Raw genomic sequence first — 18488 nt, forward strand, 5'->3', positions numbered from 1 at the left:
CCCAACCTCGCACAGGCAGAGGGTTAGAGTGGCGACCATGATGTATGGATTTTTCGCATTGTTCATCCATTTTGCTATATCATTTAAGTGTTTTTACCAAAATAATGAGGCAGATCCAAGGCTTAAGTGGACCACACCACTCCTCCCTCCACATGTTCGGGGTAGCCTCTTCCTCGACAGGCTAGGCCTTGGGGCAGTTCCCTCGGGCTCCTTTGCTGTTTAGTTATCAGTTTTGGTTGTCCCTTGTCTTAATCATCCGCTGGAGGGGAAGTCAGGCGTTTCTCGGTGCATTCAAGTTGCTAATTGTAGTTCATCAGGGTCTGGCCTTTGTAAGTTTGTATACTGTCTCTGCTTTCGTTTTGTGGTTTCTGGTTGCCGGGTTCGAGGTCTCTTCTTGTAGAAGCAGCTGCTACTCGAGATTGGAGCAGACTGATTTCTGTTGCTTCCCTCGTTTCTCCTCTGTTTCAGGCCTGCTGGTCAGGTTCTTTCTGCCAATTTTGGTTTCGATGGCTGCTGAGGTATTGCGGTTGCTTTTAGATTTCCTATGGAGCTCTTCTAGTCACTTTTAGCTCGAGTTTCAGTGCTTTCAGTTGTTGCAGCCGCACTGCTAAGTCCCTCCAGTTTTGGTTTTCCTCTCTGTTTTCTGTTTAGCCATGTGTAGGTGTTTTATATGATAGGCAGGGCTCAAAATTTTTGTTGGGGCCTGCCCGAATGGCTGTATATCCCTCTTTATTATCTATATATCAAGGGAAAGTCTTCAAAAAAAAAAAAAAAGTGGACCACACCGCAAGAAGCAATGGTGTTTGATCTCCTCTGCTTTTTATGGTGTGGGTCACTTGAGCTTTAGATCTGCCTTATTTTTGGACCATGCCCTCAAATGATATCTCAAAATTAATAAATAATGTAGATATAACACATAAACCTCAAATGATATCTCAAAATTAATAAATAATGTAGATATATATATAACACATACAGGACCAGAGAACTTGGTGACGCCGGCACACTAATGAGGTCAATAGTATGTGACACACCACGCAACCTACATCATTTCTCTTTTGATATTTTCTGACCACTCATAGTTTTTGACATTTATAATACCCCGTTGCTTCCTGGACGTCTTTGAATCTGGCGTGGAGAAATGATTAAAATACCCCAACGGTCAAAGAAAAACACTAAGTACGATCCACTTTCCCACAATCAACCCACTGAAAGTCTACAAGTCTCCTTATTCCATGTATGCACAGGAGGATGTGTTATAGGACGCGGATTGCATCGAGCAGTACATGCACTAGATGTACCCTGTCCAGCGAGGCAACGATAGACTGCCAAATGAAAACATCACGCATCGAGCCTACAATGGAAAAGTAAAGTCTCCCCACATGAAATGGGCCCGTTTGGGTGGATCCCCATATATCGACCGAAGTTGGTGGATCACTAACTGTGGGTCCCACTGTGATGCACGTGCATTACATCCACACCGTCCATGCATTTTGACAGCTCATTTTAGGGCATTATCTAAAACATGAAGGAGATTTAAATCTTAGGTGGACATACCACTGGAGATTTAAATCCATTTTGACATTAGAACCGGCAACTAAGAATTAAACGGTTGCTTGTGGAATCCAAATTGGGAGTGGATTAGGTGCGGCCCGGCCTCACCCAAGATGGTGTAGCCATTACTGTGGGGCCCACTTGATGTATGTATTCTATATTTGTGCATTCTCTCTTCATCTAGCTCTCTGTGACCTTTTCAACAGGTTGGATGATAAATAAACATTATAGAAATATTATGGTGGGCCTAGAAAGTTTCTAATGATAGGACACTCAATCACCACTGTTTCTTATAGTATGGTCCACCTGAAAGACGGATAGGCGGTGTGGTGTGGATATAGAATGCATACATAAAGTTGGCCACGCGGTAATGGTTGCACCGTCTTAGGTAAGGCCCCGCCGCACCTAATCCGCTCCCATCCACATTGGGAAAGAAATCACATTTAAAACACAAAAAAACAAAAACACAACTCACAAGCTTTGATGAGGAGTTTGCTACGATACGTAAATGCATGCTGATTTGGAATACACATGGACTGTATTAACTTAGTTTTTCGGGTCATGTTCAGTGATCCAAACCCTTTTTAAAAAAAATTAAATTAAATTAAATAAAATTAAAGTGGGCTTCTGCCACGCAAAATTCATTCAGTACGCTAATTTTTTGTGAAATGTCCAACAAAACATAAGCCTGTATACTCAATAAAACAATTAATTATAAGTGATCGTGCGGTTGAAATATTCTAATCTAAGAAATGTTTTTTTTTTTTGGATATTCTTTATTTGATAAGATCATGTATCAGATCTTCACGCCACCACATGCATTGTCCCATGTCTAATATCTAATCCATCCTATGGTTCATCCACATACATATAATATAGATCTTCAGGCCACCACATGCACCGTCCCATGTCTAATATCTAATCCACCCTAGGGTTCAACCACACGTATATAATATAACATGATATAATCTAAGTGTTATGCATAAAAGGTTAAGTTGGTACACCTGCGTGTTTACACCCATTCTTGGTACACCATAGGAGGTCGTCACATGTCGACGCTACGGATTTGATACGGACAAAATTGAATTTGTATGTGAAGATATTTTTCATTGTCTTTTCTTCAACATAATGTTTTCCATTATTAATGTGGTGGCACGTAATCATATGCATGCTTTTATGGGATTGAAGCTTTGAATGATACATGACTATTATCCGTGTGGCATTTGAATAAGGTAGCATACCCAACATACATATGAAAGACCTACCAGGGTCCTTATGCTTACCCGGGTGGTAGACTCGTGGGAGTTTCAGCACCGGGTCAAGGGTTTGAGTACCCACTAGTGGTGAAATCCCATGGCATGCGTGTGTGGGGTGTGCGTGCATGTTTTATATATATATATATATATATATATATATATATATATATATATATATATATATATATATATATAAGACTTACCAAAGCAAAGATCCTATCATGGATCTAGATATGAAATGCTCAGTAAGGTCATCTCTAATCCTTTCAAAATGAAAAATATTCTCAGAGATGTTCGGAGCTCTCGCGACGATTACGAAGATTCCAAATATCCGGAGATCATACCTATATCAGAGAAGAGTAGCACAAATAGAACAAACTATATATATATATATATATATATATATATATATATATATATATATATATGTAGGAGCAAAATAGAATAAAAAGAATGGGAGAGCACAATTGGTTGAATTTGGTCCCACCAACTCCTTAGATATTTAGGGTACGATAGGAGAAGGGTGGAGATAGCTCTGTTTAAGCTAGATGTCGATGTAACAGTGTCATGAAGGTCTCCAATAGGGGAGCATCTATGTAAAAGTGAAGATCAGAAAACATTTTGAGATTTATGGAAGCTCCCTATAGAAAGACTACAAGCTGTAAATGTGATGTGGGGCGAGCTGAGCAACTCCAAATCAATTTCCACATTGTGTGATCATTAAGTGTGATGAACTGCATATACTTTAATAGGCATGCATCTCATGTAGGTTGCTTGTACATATTGATACTTCTAGTAGTTGTAGAGTACATGACGTATCAGAATCCTTATATTACTTTCATAAATCTCTTTAATTATTGTTAATTTTAAAGGATAACCATTACTATGAGTAGGGCGTTGACCCTCTGCAACCGTATAGATGTTGCAAGTGATGTACAGATTGAAGACCTAAAGGATCATCTTCCTATGGAAGATTATATTGAAAGAAAAAGAAGATAGTTTTATGATTTAGTTTTTTCTTCCCCTGCAAACTCAATAAATGTAATAAGCTCCCATTGAGAGACATTTGATTATTTACTGAATTCTTTTACTCTGATGAAATAACCAATACAGTTGATTTTATTCTTGTGAATGTTACATTCATGAATATATCTAGATGCGATCTAAATGAAAAAAAATGAGGTGCGATTTTTAAGGCATCCAATTTATACATCATTAATACCCGATTTTCTTAGGCATGAATATAAATTCTATCCGTGAAAATTCGGGATGTTACATTCTCCCTCTCCAGCTTCACCTTCAGCCCAGCGGTGTCGACCTCGACAAAGGAAATGTGCAATCTCACCCTTCCTAACTCGGTCAGTGCCAAGCCGAGACGCGACTTTGCCCCTTCCATTTCAGTCAACACCAAGCCCTCATGCCGGGCTTCATTCAAATGGATCGTTAGAGTGGCCCACTCCTCCCTAGTTAGTTCGAGGGCCCTTCATAGGGCCTCGATCTCAACATCCTTTGTGAGAAGCGCCACCTCCTCTTGCTCGCACTCATCTGCCACTTGCCTTATCTTGTGGTGAACGGCTATGACTGCTGGGATAAACTGAAAAGGAAGAAAATATGTTAACAAAATAGGGAGGCTTAAGCAAAAAAGACATAGGCAAGAAAATATACCTTGTAATAGAACGAAGCCATGTCCATCAAGAGAGTCTCTGGATGGTTGTTGATCGGGTTAGCAATATGATCTTTCGAAGTATGTCTGGCCACCCAGTTGAGTAGGACAAATATATGATACCTAGGAGGGTAAGAGACCGACGCCTTCTCCTCGGCACTTCGGAGGCTCGAGGTACCACCCTCTTCATCCTGGGCTGGCGGCACCAAGGACTCAGCCTCCTCGGCCATGCGAGCCTCCTCCAGATCTACCACCTCCACAGCCATAGGCTGCAATGTGTATGTGTGTGATCCATGTTGTCCATTCATTTTATTTGCTCATATTAAGGATGAGCCTAAAAATGAGGCAGAACCAAAGCACAAGTGGACCACACCACAGGAAACACATGGAACTAAACGCCTACCACTTAGAACTTCTTGAGGGCCACAAAAGTATTGGATTAAGCTGATATTTGAGTAATCTATTTATCCATGTTCGTGTGACCTTATGAACGAGTTGGATGATAGATACACATTCTTATAAACCCTAGGAAGGTTCTAACTTTCAATGGCGGGCATCATTTTGAGAGTTGTATCTTGCTGTGTGGTCAACTTGAGCTTAGAATTTGCCTCAATTTTGGGCTCATTCCCGAACCGATAAAATGGATTAACGCCATGGATCATACAACTACATCATAGTGAGTCCCACGGAGATGACGTGTGTGCAATTCTTGGTCAATATCTTGCATGTAATCATGCTTTTCGAGGCATATTTAACCATTTCGCTCTCTACCAGACATGGGAAAATATCATAATTGTTTATTTACTACCATTTACAGGTGGAAATGGAAAATCAAACACCCCCTTAACAAAAAATTTCCAATTACATCCCCATAAAAGTTTCATATTTTTGAAAATCTTTCTAAAAGTTCCTATGTCAAGAACAATGTATTGTCATTATGACAAAAACTATAACTGATTCTCTTTCTACACTTTGTGCTTCTCCCTTTTTAATTTTTAATTTTTTTACTTTTGCCATTCTGGATGGTGAATATTTTCAGGTGAAAGTGACTGTGAAAATAGGCCGGAGTTATTTTTTAAACTAAAAGAAGGTATTAATGATCAATATTCTAAATATGAAACACACTAAATATCATCATCATCAACATAACTATCGAGTCCGATTCCAAGTGGGTCGTGGAGTGTTTAACTGGAATTTCTAGCGTCTCTTGGAAGTGAAATTATTGGGTGGCTAGGATCAGAAGGCTTTACGGGAGGGGAACTTTCTGCATCTCCCTTATCCAGAGAGAAGCCAACGAGCCGACAGGCAATCTAGCAAAAGAAGGCAGCTTGTCCCAATCTTTCAAGTGTTTTTGGAATGTCTCCCTCCTCCCTTGGCCGATAAAGGGCTGTTATCTTCTTGGCAAAGCAGGCCTTGGCTCCATTAGAAAAAGGAAAAAAATCAATTCTGTATAGGACATGATAGGCGCGAGTAGCTGGAAAATAGCAGCTTGCTTGAAATACCTTAGGCTGTAATCGTTTCCCTTATATGGATTGGTGGCCCTTTGTCCCATCCTTAACAATAAATAAAAAAATTTTAAAAAAAATTAAAAAAAAAAAAAAAAAAAAACATAACCATGATTGTCATTAGTAAACCATAAGAGACTATACCGTGGAAATTGTAACCTATTTATTTCATGAGCAATAACAAAAAAATATAAAAGAGACAGAGATTTGTAAATGAACCGTCATGTTCAACTCCTTAGTTCTAGTCCCACCCCAAATCTAGGGAGATATCTTCCTCGTTGAGGTGGGGCTTGAAAATATTAATTAGGAAATCCTAACTTTCAGGATTTCAGCCTTTCGTTTTGCTCCTTTTGTGTTTCTGTGCTAGCGGTAGTATATGATAGGTGTGGGCAGCTCTTGTGCCTCCCCCGCCTGAAAATTGTCTAGGTATCGATAGTATGTATATAGTTGAATCTCATGCTTTAAAAATAATTACCAAAACCATCATCATACTCGCCACGATGAATGATAAACATAAATCATATTTAAAACAAGATTATTCTTTTAAGCTATGCGTTATGGCTAACAAATGATGTCATGTGAGTCCATCAGCATACATGATCTTTCCACTTATTTCTTTGGTTGATATCTTAAGAAACATTGATCCTCCGACACACTCGAGCTTCTGTATAGACAACACCCGGGCGGCAATAGTATCCTTCATCTGGGGCACAATGTTCATCAAGGGAGCATACACACAATCCATCAAGTGCACAACCCTTACTTTCAATCACCACCGTAGCCCCACGTAAACCCAAGATCCCATCCGTCCATTCGGAAGAAAACAACCCATCAGGATCATACTTGGCCATTGCAGCCACAAACATGTCTCCTTTAGACCCATACTTAGCTCTTGCTCCTAGAAACCCAATGTTTCTGTTCTTCCCCCAATGAGGCAATCCATTGTATTTGAACAATGCCATTTGCTCAATCTCTTCCAAGACATCTTCATTAAGCCGAGGAGTGGCAGGAGTGTGAGATCTGTAATAGGTTATGTCAATATCAAGAGAGTCATCAACCTTCCCAAGATAGGCCGTTGAGTTTCGGACGAATCTCATCAAGAATCCACTGTACAATTCAGTGCCACAGAGAGCTGTAGGGTACATGTCTCTTAGTTCCTTCACATCAGTGAAGAAGTTAGTCACATTGGTTAAGGGTATACTAAAGGCCATTTGATAAAAGAAGAGCCCTTGGATTCTTGGGTCCCACCCACAAGCTGTGAACAACCCATCATCATTACCGTTAAGACATGACCCTGATTAATAAACACATATCAAAATGTCAATCATCAATATCCATACAAATAGGGTCACATGGAGGCGATTGAATGGTTAAAGATCTAGCAACAAGTTCAATGCAATACATGCATGAGATTGCATTAGAATGAATATTTTCTCCAAAGAAGAGAACTTTTGTTGTCAAACAGCATAATGAGACTACAAGGCTAACAAGTCTTATTTAATTAATAAGAGACTAAGAAAACTCTAATATTAATGAAAATACTTAAATAACTTAAATTTGTTTTATTGGAAGCAGATTGCGTCCTGGATGATAATCTGTCAAGAAAGAAGCTTTGTGGGGCCCACCATAATATATTTGTTTTATCCCCATTGTCCATCCATTTTTTCAGATTAATTTAGATTATGAGCCCAAAAATGAGGTAGATCCAATGCTCAAGTGGAACACACCATGGGAAATAGAGGTGATAATGACACCCATTGTTGAAACCTTCCTAGGGCCCCCCGTGATGTTTATTTTCCATCCAACCTATTCATAAGGTCATATAAGATGAAGATTTAAAACACAATTATCAGCTTGATCCAAAACTTCTGCAGCTCCCACGAAGTTTTTATTGGTGGGCATTCAATCCCCACTGTGTGGTCTACTTGAGCCTTCGATATGCCTTGTTTTTGGGTTAATATCCTCAAATGATCTACCCAAATGGATGGGCACCGGATAAAACCCATACACCACGATGGGCACCACAGAGCCCTGCTTGGATGGATCATCGTCCAACACCTTGGTCATTAAAGGCTTAGGAAAATGAAATCTGGTCAACTAAATACCAATACTAACTTATTATGTGCGTGACCACTGACCATGGGGTCCCACACATGTGCTCATGTGGGGCCCACATGTGGGACATATCGGACCAGTGTGTATGATCAATTGGGAGTATTTTGATATATGCATCCCCCAATCCATGGTGGAGGCCGTGTATGGTTTCAATTCAGGAAAAATGGCCCCCACATGTACATAAACCTCACACAACAATGGGTGGGACAATACATTCATTGTCGTAAAAACATTGTGTGGAAATGAGATTGTAGAAGTATGAGTTTGAAAGAGTTTTTCATGTACAACCTGCAGCTTGCACCTTGCTATGATTTCCTATCACTGGATAACCTGTGAATTCCAAAATGCTTTCGGGGTCGTTCTTCAGGCCCATGCCTGTCTCAAGTAACGTCGTAACTTGGACGCTGGACTGCACGCATTTACCGTCAGAATTTTCGGTTGCCTCAAATGCTACTTCTGTAAAATGAAGGAACGTCATAGGTTAGCAAAACTAAAATGGTTGAAACTGAAAGGTGTTCCTGACCGATGGATGAGCTAAGGACCAGAGTCCATGAGAAAAGGGATCTCATTCAAGCTGGTCTAGGTCCACCAGCACTGTTAACATGTCTGGGCTGTTAAGTGGACTGAAACCCATGTCTAGCCCAAATGAGACCCTAGGTGTGCTTGGGTTGGGTTGGGCTTATACAGCTAATCACAACTGCAAACCTCAGGGCCCGTTTGGATTAACTCTAGAAGGGGTTTTTGGTATCCAAACAATGTTTCAGTCAAACCCCAACTTGTTTCATGAAGTATGATGATCTTTGACAAACCCAATCTAATACATACTTCATCAAAATAGGCTAAAATCATACCTGGATGAAACCATTTTAGTAGATTGAAAGAGTAGATGTGAAAACTTCTTTTATGGAAACTTCGTTTGCGAAACTGTGTCCAAACGGGTGGAAGCGGATTGCATGGTGGGCCACCTGCCTTGGTGGTGTGTTGATGCCACCAAGTTCTGTGTGCTCCAGCATGATGTATGTGTCATATCAATGCCATTCATTTATTTTGCGACATCATTTTAAGGCATTGGAAAAATGAGATAGATCCAAAGCTTACTTAGACCACACCAAACAAAATAGTAAGGACAATGATGACCACCTTTGAACCTTCCTAGGATTTACCATGATATTATTTGTCATCTAAGTTGTTTATAAGGGCAAAGACAAATATCAGATTAATCCAAAACTTCCCTGGCACTAATGGCAGGTGTTCAATACCCACTGCTTTCTGTTGTGTGGCCCGGCTGAGCTTTGAATATGGCTTATCTTTGTATTCATTTTTCAAAATGATAATGGGCAGTACGGATATAAGAAATACATCATAGACGTTGGTGATGTCAACGCACCATCCAAGTTGGTGGCGTGTGGCAGTGGTGCGTAAGCACTACGCTTCCCATCATCTACTTCGGAAGCGGATTGGCTGGTGTACCACACACCTGCTGTATAGCTGCTGTATTGACGTCTATAAGTCCCGTGGGTCCTATCATGAGGTATGTGTTATACCCAAACCGTCCATTCATTTTGTGATCTTGTCTTAAGGCTTGAGCCGAAAAATAAGATAGATATAAAGATCAAGTGGACCACACTGCAAAAAGCAGTGGGAGATTGATCATATACCATTGAAACCCTTTTGGGGTCACAGAAGTTTGGGATCAATGTGAAATTTTTTTGTCCTCTTCTTCCATGTATTTGTAACCTTATTAACACATTGGATGGAAAATAAACGTTATAGTGGGCCTACGAATTTTTTTATGGTGAAAATCATTATCCTCGCCAATATTTTTTGTGTGATCCAATTGAGCTTTGGATATGATTATTATTATTATTTTTTTAATGCACTATAAAGATCTCAAAAAATGGATAAATGGTGTGGATATAATAAATACATCATTGGGGGCATGTAACTTTGATCTCCTTTGAACCGTTCGTGCAACACGGAGCTCGAGGAGCGTGGGGTTCGTCTTCGCGGGGCACGTATCTACAGCAGCTATATAACTGGTGTGTGGTACACCAGGTAATCTGCTTCCGTTTACTTCTAGCGTACCACGGGCGCGGATTAGCCACTGCAGGTTGAACAGCGACACTGCAACTGAAGTTACGTTACTAAGTTTTGTGGGCTCCGCAATGATGTATGTTTTGTATATATACGGTTCATCCATCTAAAGAGATCATTTTAAGGTATGATCCAAAGCTGCAGTAGTCCCCACCATAGAAAACAGTAGGGAGAGTGACGCCCACCATTAAAAACCTCTTAAGGGCTATCAAAGTTTTCGATCAAGCTAATATTTTTATTTTCCATTCTTTCATGTCTTTTTTAATTTATGAACAGGTTGGATTTCAAATAAACATATGGTGGACCTTAAGAAGGCTCCAACGGTGGTCGTCACTCTCCACAGTGTTTTCTGTGGTGGGGTCCACAACTGCTCTGTATCTGACTCATTCTTTATATTGTTTCGTAAAATAATCTCTCCAAATGAAAGGACGGTGTGGATACAACATATATCTCATGGTGGGCCCATCGAACTTGGTGACGTCACTTCATCAGCTAGTCTCGCTACTCAACCTATCGGTACCTAATCCGCGTCCATGTACTCCACACCACGGACCTGGCTGGTGTGGGTATGTGTCTGGGTATGCGTCGTGGGAAGACGAGCGCTGACTCTCCGAGTTGTATGAACGGTCCACAGGAAATCAGAGTTACATGGGCCTTACAATGATGTATTTATTATATCCACAGGAAATTCCGCCGCAACTAGGAGTACTGTAGCTTATAGTGCACTGAGAACACTGGAGCATTTCTCTTTTAGTTATTGTGACTTTTGGTTGTTATCTGTCATGCATGAATGCAAATTTGAGATTTAGACCGTTCATCCATTGGATCCTACCATGGATGGGCCATATTCCAGAAATGACACAGATCATACGATCCTACCCATGGGTTAGAATCTTTTGTCTACTAAATGATGACAGTTGGTTGGACTTCTTTCCAATCCATGATACACCCAACAGATGAGCGGTGAGGATAACTTCTACTCTCTGAAACAATCAAGCAAAAACAAACCTATTCCGCGAGTGGCCAGGATGAGCAGTGATAGCTGTGATCTGAACCCTGTGAAATCATTCTCGCCATTTCCATCCGTGCTTATGGGAACACGGATATCGTCTCTATATACCACCCTAGCTTGTGAAGGATACCAAGTTAGGTCACCGAATTCGGTGGTCGCGCCAAACGTAGCAATGGTGGACTCAAAAGCAGTATCTGGCAAGACCCTATTGGTGATGGACCGTTTGAACATGGGCTGTAGTTGAAGAGTCACCTACAGAAATAATCCATACCATAGATTAGCTAGTTTTTATGGCCGATGCTAGAGATGGGCATTGAGTCGAGTTGGACTGAGTCATGGCTGACCCGACTGGATCCGGTTTTGAAATATGCCTGACCCAAACTTGACCCGACCCAAATTAACGATGGTAATAACATCTGCGCCTCTCATTAGGTGGGTCACTGATGAAGTAGTTCCCTACCAGTGATTCTCATGGTTAGGCCCACCTGCTGGTCATCAAGCTTTCGGATTGAAATATTCCACCTGCGGGCCTAGGCTTAAAATTTAAGCCTGTTCATTTATCAGGTTTGAACCATTTAGGGTGTCAAGGGCACATTATTTTTCCATATATCTTGCATGCATGGTGGGGCATATGAAATGAAAAAGACATCTTGCACAAAAAAGTACGCCCAACCATACCTGGCAATGGGCTGGGCATCAACACTAGAGATGGGCATCAAGTCGAATTGGACTGAGTTAGGGTTGACCTGACTCATTATCGAGTCTAGCATGCTTGATCCATTCCGAGTCTGGGTCTAGCCTGGACTAATCACAAGTACCGAGTTGGGTCGGGTGCAACGGGTAACCACGGGTTGAAATCACAACTCAAAACCTAGATTCACTTGCCAGAATTACAACCTCTTTATCAGCTACATGGCATCTTAGATTTGAAAGGTCATGCATGATTTTATATATATAGCCAAATGCTCAGCCGCGCACCAGTTCGCATTGAACTCCTGCGAACTTTTTTGAGAACTCATCCTACGTGATTTGACTACAAAATTTGAACGATCCATGTGAAGCAGCACATCATGAAACACCCTAGACCCAAATTTTACTTTGATCTGAAACTCTAGTGGGCCATGAAAAATGAAAACAGCTTCCTCCTTTGATTTTCATTTCTCTTTGCTATGGCCCACTGGAATTTTAGATCAGGGTGAAAATTTGTCCCTTGGGGTTTCATGGGATTCTGCATCATATGGACTGTTCGGATTAGACGACCATGACACGTGTGCAAAGGTGCGCAGGTGAGCATGACTCTCTCTCTCTCTCTCTCTCTCTCTCTCTCTCTCTCTCTCTCTCTCTCTCTCTCTATATATATATATATATATATATATATATATATATATATATGAGTTGAGTTTCGAATTGAGTGAGTCAGTTCTGAGTTAGATTTCGGGTCGGATGGAGTTACCGGGTGACTTGAAATTGACTTGGTTTGAGTTAGGATTGAACAAAGTCAACTCGATTCGGATTGACTCACTCACTTGGTTCAGATCCACTCATACAAGTTGAGTTTGCTGAGTCCAGTCGTCCCGTGCCCAGCTCTAATCAACATGTTACTGTGAAATGCATAGAAAAAGATTCCACATAACTTCGGTGGAAAATATTCCCGTTGAATCATTTCTCATATGTGCGTATTGACCAGGCAAAATCAATATTTTGAGTCGCCTGGGCCAGTTCAAAATCTAGGACTAAGCAAACCCCCGACCGGCGCTGCCATTTGTTCAAAAAAGTCGGTGGCTGGGCAACGTCAATATTATTAGAATGGTGAGGAACTACCACCATAGTCTTGTCCAAGTATAATTCTTTATATTTTATCAAAGATGAATGCTAAACACAAGCACCTACACGGGTCACATTGTACACGTGTATAGAATATAGGACATCCACCAAGCAGGCCTCAGAGTGACCATTTCTTTGCTCAGAAATAGGGCTGTCCTACTCATCAGGTGGCCAAACATTTAGTTATGCTGAATATGGACCACTAGTTAAATATTTTTTTTACACTATCAATTTTCTTGTAAGTATGTGGCCCACATGATGAGTGGACCAGTGCCATTTCTGGATCAAGGGATGGCTACCTTTGGGACTAGGGAGAGAAAATTATGAGTTTACTGACCCATGTCCATTTCTCCTAAATTCCACTAGATCTCGTTTCAAGTAGTCCCAAAATAGGTTCACTTGAAAGCCGTATGGGTCCTATTTACTTTGTTTGTTAGGTCGATAGGAATTCATTTGGATTAAGCAGGAACGAATTTTGATATATTATTGAAATAGTTAACCCATCGATAAACCTTTTACATCAAAATTTGAACTATTTTTCTACCCCATTTAGTAGAGAAGCTATTGCCACTCTTCCAACTGATGAGGAAGGGTCAAGATTCCAATGGATCCGATCGAGACAGATCTTGCACACGTGTTCCACATTGACACAGGCAAAATGCTTGCGTAGACCGAAAGACTCAGCTGCAACGCCACTTGCCTATGACCCAGGGTTATAGGAATCCCCTTAACCCCAAATCTGTGGGGCCATGGTGATGCTTTAACTGAGAGCAGATCACATACTGAGTAATGTATGTGTGCGGTTTGCTCATCAATTGGGAATTGAATGTCTACTGTTGAAAACTTCAATGGGGGCTACAAAAGTATTAGATCAAGCTGATATTTGTGTTTTCCCTTTATTTATGCCTATGTGATCTTATGAACAGGTGGGATGACAAATAAACATCATTGTAACCTTTAGAAAGGTTTAACCGTCGTTATTTCCACGATTTCCTATGGTTTGTCTCACTTGAGCTTTTATATGCTTCAATTTTTGTATCATTCCCTAAAATGAGTTGGAAAATCCAATGAATGGTGTGGATAAGACACATACATCATTGTAGAACGGTGACCCTAAATATGTAAGGCCATGTTGATGTTTGTCATTTCTATTCCGTCCATCTGTTTAGCTAATAATATTTTAGTACATGAACCTAAATATAAAACATGTCAAAAACTCAAGTAGGCTACACCACAAGAAATAATAGGGATTGAGCGTTAGGGGTGCACACAGGTTAGTTCGGTCTGGTTCTGGGGTGAAACCGGAACCAAACCGTTCCTAACGGCGGAACTGGAACCCGACCATTAGCACCCTAGTACCGAATCAGAACCAGACCGTGAAAACCGGTTAGGTTCCAGATCGGTTCCACTGTTTTGGGCTTTTTAAAATCTAGCCCAATTGGTATGAATTGCTGGAGCCGGTGGTGGTTGACCACTATGGAAAACAAAGATCGAGAGAGAAAGAGAGAGAGTTGCCGTGGCGATAGATAACCTAGAGGAGTAGTGAGAGAGAGAGAGAGAGAGAGAGAGAGAGAGAGAGAGAGAGAGGGACGACCATTGAGAGAGGGACAGTGAGAGAGAGAGGGCCAGTGAGAGAGAGCCAATCTGATCCGACTCGACTCGGTTTGATGCCCAGTTCTAACTGCTGGAGAGAGAGAGAGAGAGAGAGAGAGAGAGAGAGAGAGAGAGAGAGAGAGGGCAGGGGGCCTGGCCAGCCACCCGCAAATGGCGAGAGAGGGCAGGGCCTGGGTAGCCGCACGCAGGCGATGCGAGAGAGAGAGAGAGAGAGAGAGAGAGAGAGGGTTTCTTTTTTGTTTTGTTTTGTTTTTTTTTTTTTTTGATTTGTTTTGGTTTTTTTTTTTTTTTGATTTGTTTTGGCTTTTTCTTTTTTTTCTTTTTTTTCTTTTTTTTTTTTAAACATAAGTTCGATTCCATGGTTTGGTTCCTAGATTGGTTCTAGGTTTGGTTCCTAGATCAGTTCTAGGTTCGGTTCCATGGTTCGGGTCTATGATTCGATTCACAGTTTGGTTCGGATCTACATGCCCCTAAATCGGAACCGAGCTGTATCCAATGGTTCTTTGATTTTTGGAACTGAACCGTATCCAATGATTATTTGATTTTTGAAACCGAACCAGAATCGTTGCACTCTAGAATTGGACCAAACCGGATCGTTTGATCGGTTCCGGTCCGGTTCCACGGTTCTACTGGTTTGATGTGCACCCCTATTGAGCGCTTCCTCGGTGAAAGTTTTAAATCAAGTTGGGAATCACCTTCCCAGCGGTCCATGGCATGTAAACATCAACGTGGTTATGGAAAGGTTTCAATGGTGGGTGGATCCTTACTCTTGCTCCAGTGGTGCTCTTTCGAGTTTCAACACCCGTTCTATGGTTCAAGTATCCATAGGTGGTGAAATCCCATTACGGTGTGAGTGTGTTGGGTGTGTGTGTGCGTGTGTAAAAAATAAAAAAATAAAAAAAAGTTTCAATGGTGGGCGTTGTTTATTGTTTCCTAATGATATTCTCACGTTGGGGCTCTTAAAAAAATGGATAGAGGGGATAAAACACAAACATTAAGGTCACCCGATCTAGGGGTCATATGCAAGTGACGTGCATGGAATAAATAAATTGCATTATGTTATTTTCTAATCTAACATGAATCTAACTTGACGGACGTGGATTAGGTGGTGTTGCCCAAACCACCCCTGTGGTGATGTGTTGCGTGATGTGGCCCACCTGGATATATGGGTTTTATATCCACACGGTTCATCCATTTTGCCAGCTCATTTTAGCAAATGCCCCAAAATGAAGAAAATCAGAAGCTGATCCTGTGGACCACACTACAGGAAATGGTGGGGATAATGACACTAACGGTAGAAGCTTTTGAAGGGTCCCCATCAAGCCTGTTGATAAGGTCACACACGCCTGGAAAACGTAAATATCAGATTGTTTCAAAACTTTTGTGGCCCTCAAAGAAGTTTTTTTTTTTTTTTTTTAGTGGGAGTTCAATCACCAATGTTTCCTGTAGTGTGGTCCACTTAAACTTCGGATCTGCTTCATTTTTTGTTTCATACACTAAAATGAGTTGATGAAACGAATGGACGGCCTAGATATAAAAGATATACACCATGGTGCACCTACAGCACCCAACACATGATCACAACATCCAACATCACCTGATCCACGTCCAACGTGAAGGCGACCTAGCTAATTCCATTCATAGTGGGACCGACAAATTTGATGGTACCTTATGAGTTTATATTTCTTGATTATCAATAATCGTACCTGAGAAATGACGCCTAGAACACCCAGAGAAACTTTGGCTGCTAAAAGGTCTGGATCATCTTCTCCAAGGTCTACGATCCTTGCATAATAGCCGTTGATGGACTCATTACTCGGTACAACGAGCCTCATCCCCACAACATACTCATGCACGGCTGAGCCCTTCCCAAAAAGCGAGCTTCCATGCGACCCCGTGCTTGTCAAGCCACCCAAGGTCACACCTAGCCAATAGGGTGAAGGTGGGACCGCCAGGCCAATCTGAGCTGCGGCATCGATGAGCGCACGCAGGGTGATCCCACTCTCCACGGTCATGCGCATGAGGGTCGAGTCCACGCTCACCACGTGGTTCAACCGCATGGTGCTTATGGCCAGACCAGCTCCACTGGGGCCGCCTGGGCACGATAGCTTGGGGATGCTGTGGGAGTAGACGCTGACCGCTTTCATCTTTTGCTTGTTCATTGATGCATTTGAGACTACGACGAGCAGTTCGCTCTCGTTGGCTGGATATGCGACCGAGGCCACTTGGCAGGTGGTCCAGTCAGGGAAAGAACCATAGCCGTTGGTCACGGTGCAATTGCTGTTCCCGGACGTACACTCGATGACCGGGCCTGGTGGGGAGGCGGACACATCAATGTGGGTCCAAATGGCCACTAAGGCCACTGCCATGGGTGCAACCATGCATGATAATGTAACCATCTTAGGGACGAATGGCTTTGTAACTTGGATGAAATATCGAAAGGAGAAGAGCCTTTATATAGAAGAGAGTCTTATCCATTGATATGGACTGTTTATTAGATCCGACACATGGATGGGCTATCGTGCAAACATCCCACCGATTAAGATTTCATATGGTCCTTAACATGGATGGTCATGATTGTTTATACAAGAATGTTCAAATAAATAGTTTGATCCGTCTATTTGTTAGGGACCATCATTGATTGCTTATGATTCTCACTTTTTCTATGCAATTGCAACCATCCATTCATTACTTGGAAAAAGGTTGGTTGAAGAAAATAAGGTCAAACCAAGAGTGGATTAAATCATCCCATGAGTGACATTTCTGCATGGTCGGCTATGGAATATGTTCTGGTTCTAATGGACAGTTCAGATCAAATGATCGGACTGTCCAAGTGACCTGATGCAACTAGGTGCACTGTAATTTATAATGCTTTGAGAACACTGGAAGTATTTCGTAGATGGAGTGCACGGATTTACAAGATTAACTTCACAATTTGCATGGTCTACTTCTGGAAAAGTTGACCAGATAGGGCTACTCATGCTAGGAATTTCGACCGTATAGTTTTGCCAAATTCCTGAAAAGAAGTGAAGTTTAAAATATTTAGGATAATCATTTAGCACGAGGTTTTGAAAAGTTTTTTAAACTAAATTAATGTACTTAGGTTTTGAGTAAAGAAGAAGTAACGTGGTATTTAATTCTAAAGAAGTGACAATGATAGAATTGATTATTGGGTCTGCTGGACTTACATGTAATCTGTTTATTTTCTTTGTAAGCCACTATTTATTTGGAAAGATGCTCACTTCTTGCTAACATGATTTCTTTGTGGCTCACAAAACTTAATAACTTGTACCGGTAGTTTAATATGAACTCTTCTTCTTCTTCTTCTTCTTCTTTTTTTTTTTTTTTTTTTTGTGATGTTGTAAATGTGACTAGTAGATGTTGATCATGTTTCTAACCATAGTCTTCCATGAAACTCCGATGTTAATAAATGAGTAGACTCCACACGTATACGATGTTGGACTCTACAAACAGTTGACGAATGCCCTTGTAGTGTTAAGGATAAGGTTCCATATTGTTATGTGTTAAGGCTCAGGGTTGAGATTGTCATGTGCTAAGGATCAATGTTGTCATGCATTAATAGTCGAGGTTGTCATACGTTAAGGTTCAAGGTTATCATGTATTAAGGGTTAGGGTTTTCATATGTTAATAAAAAAATGAGGCAAATCCAAGACTCGGAGTGGCCACCGTGATGTATGGATTTTATCTACATTGTCCATTCATTTTGCCATATCATTTCAGCATTTTAACCCAAAAATAAGGTAGATCCAAGGCTCACGTGGACCACACCATAGGAAGCAGCGGTGATAATGATGCCCACCGTTGAAACCTTCCTAAGGCCCACTATAATG

The 18488-nt window shown here is 41.2% G+C and overlaps 2 protein-coding genes across 2 annotated transcripts; both read right to left on the reverse strand.

Annotated features, from left to right (window-relative positions):
• Window positions 1-6483: 6483 nt before the first annotated feature.
• On the reverse strand, window positions 6484-11439 carry LOC131230441 (probable truncated L-gulonolactone oxidase 7, mitochondrial). The gene is made up of 3 exons (XM_058226371.1): window positions 11196-11439; window positions 8382-8549; window positions 6484-7272 (listed from the first exon to the last, which is right to left on the reverse strand). Exons 1-3 carry the CDS (start codon window positions 11428-11430, stop codon window positions 6608-6610), a joined length of 1068 nt encoding a protein of 355 aa, XP_058082354.1. The 5' UTR covers window positions 11431-11439; the 3' UTR covers window positions 6484-6607.
• A 2116-nt stretch (window positions 11440-13555) lies between these two features.
• LOC131227420 (L-gulonolactone oxidase 2-like) lies at window positions 13556-17006 on the reverse strand. The gene is made up of 2 exons (XM_058223227.1): window positions 16344-17006; window positions 13556-13723 (listed from the first exon to the last, which is right to left on the reverse strand). Exons 1-2 carry the CDS (start codon window positions 17004-17006, stop codon window positions 13556-13558), a joined length of 831 nt encoding a protein of 276 aa, XP_058079210.1.
• Window positions 17007-18488: the final 1482 nt, after the last annotated feature.

Source organism: Magnolia sinica, chromosome 2 (assembly GCF_029962835.1).
Source record: "Magnolia sinica isolate HGM2019 chromosome 2, MsV1, whole genome shotgun sequence".
Lineage (NCBI taxonomy): Eukaryota > Viridiplantae > Streptophyta > Magnoliopsida > Magnoliales > Magnoliaceae > Magnolia > Magnolia sinica.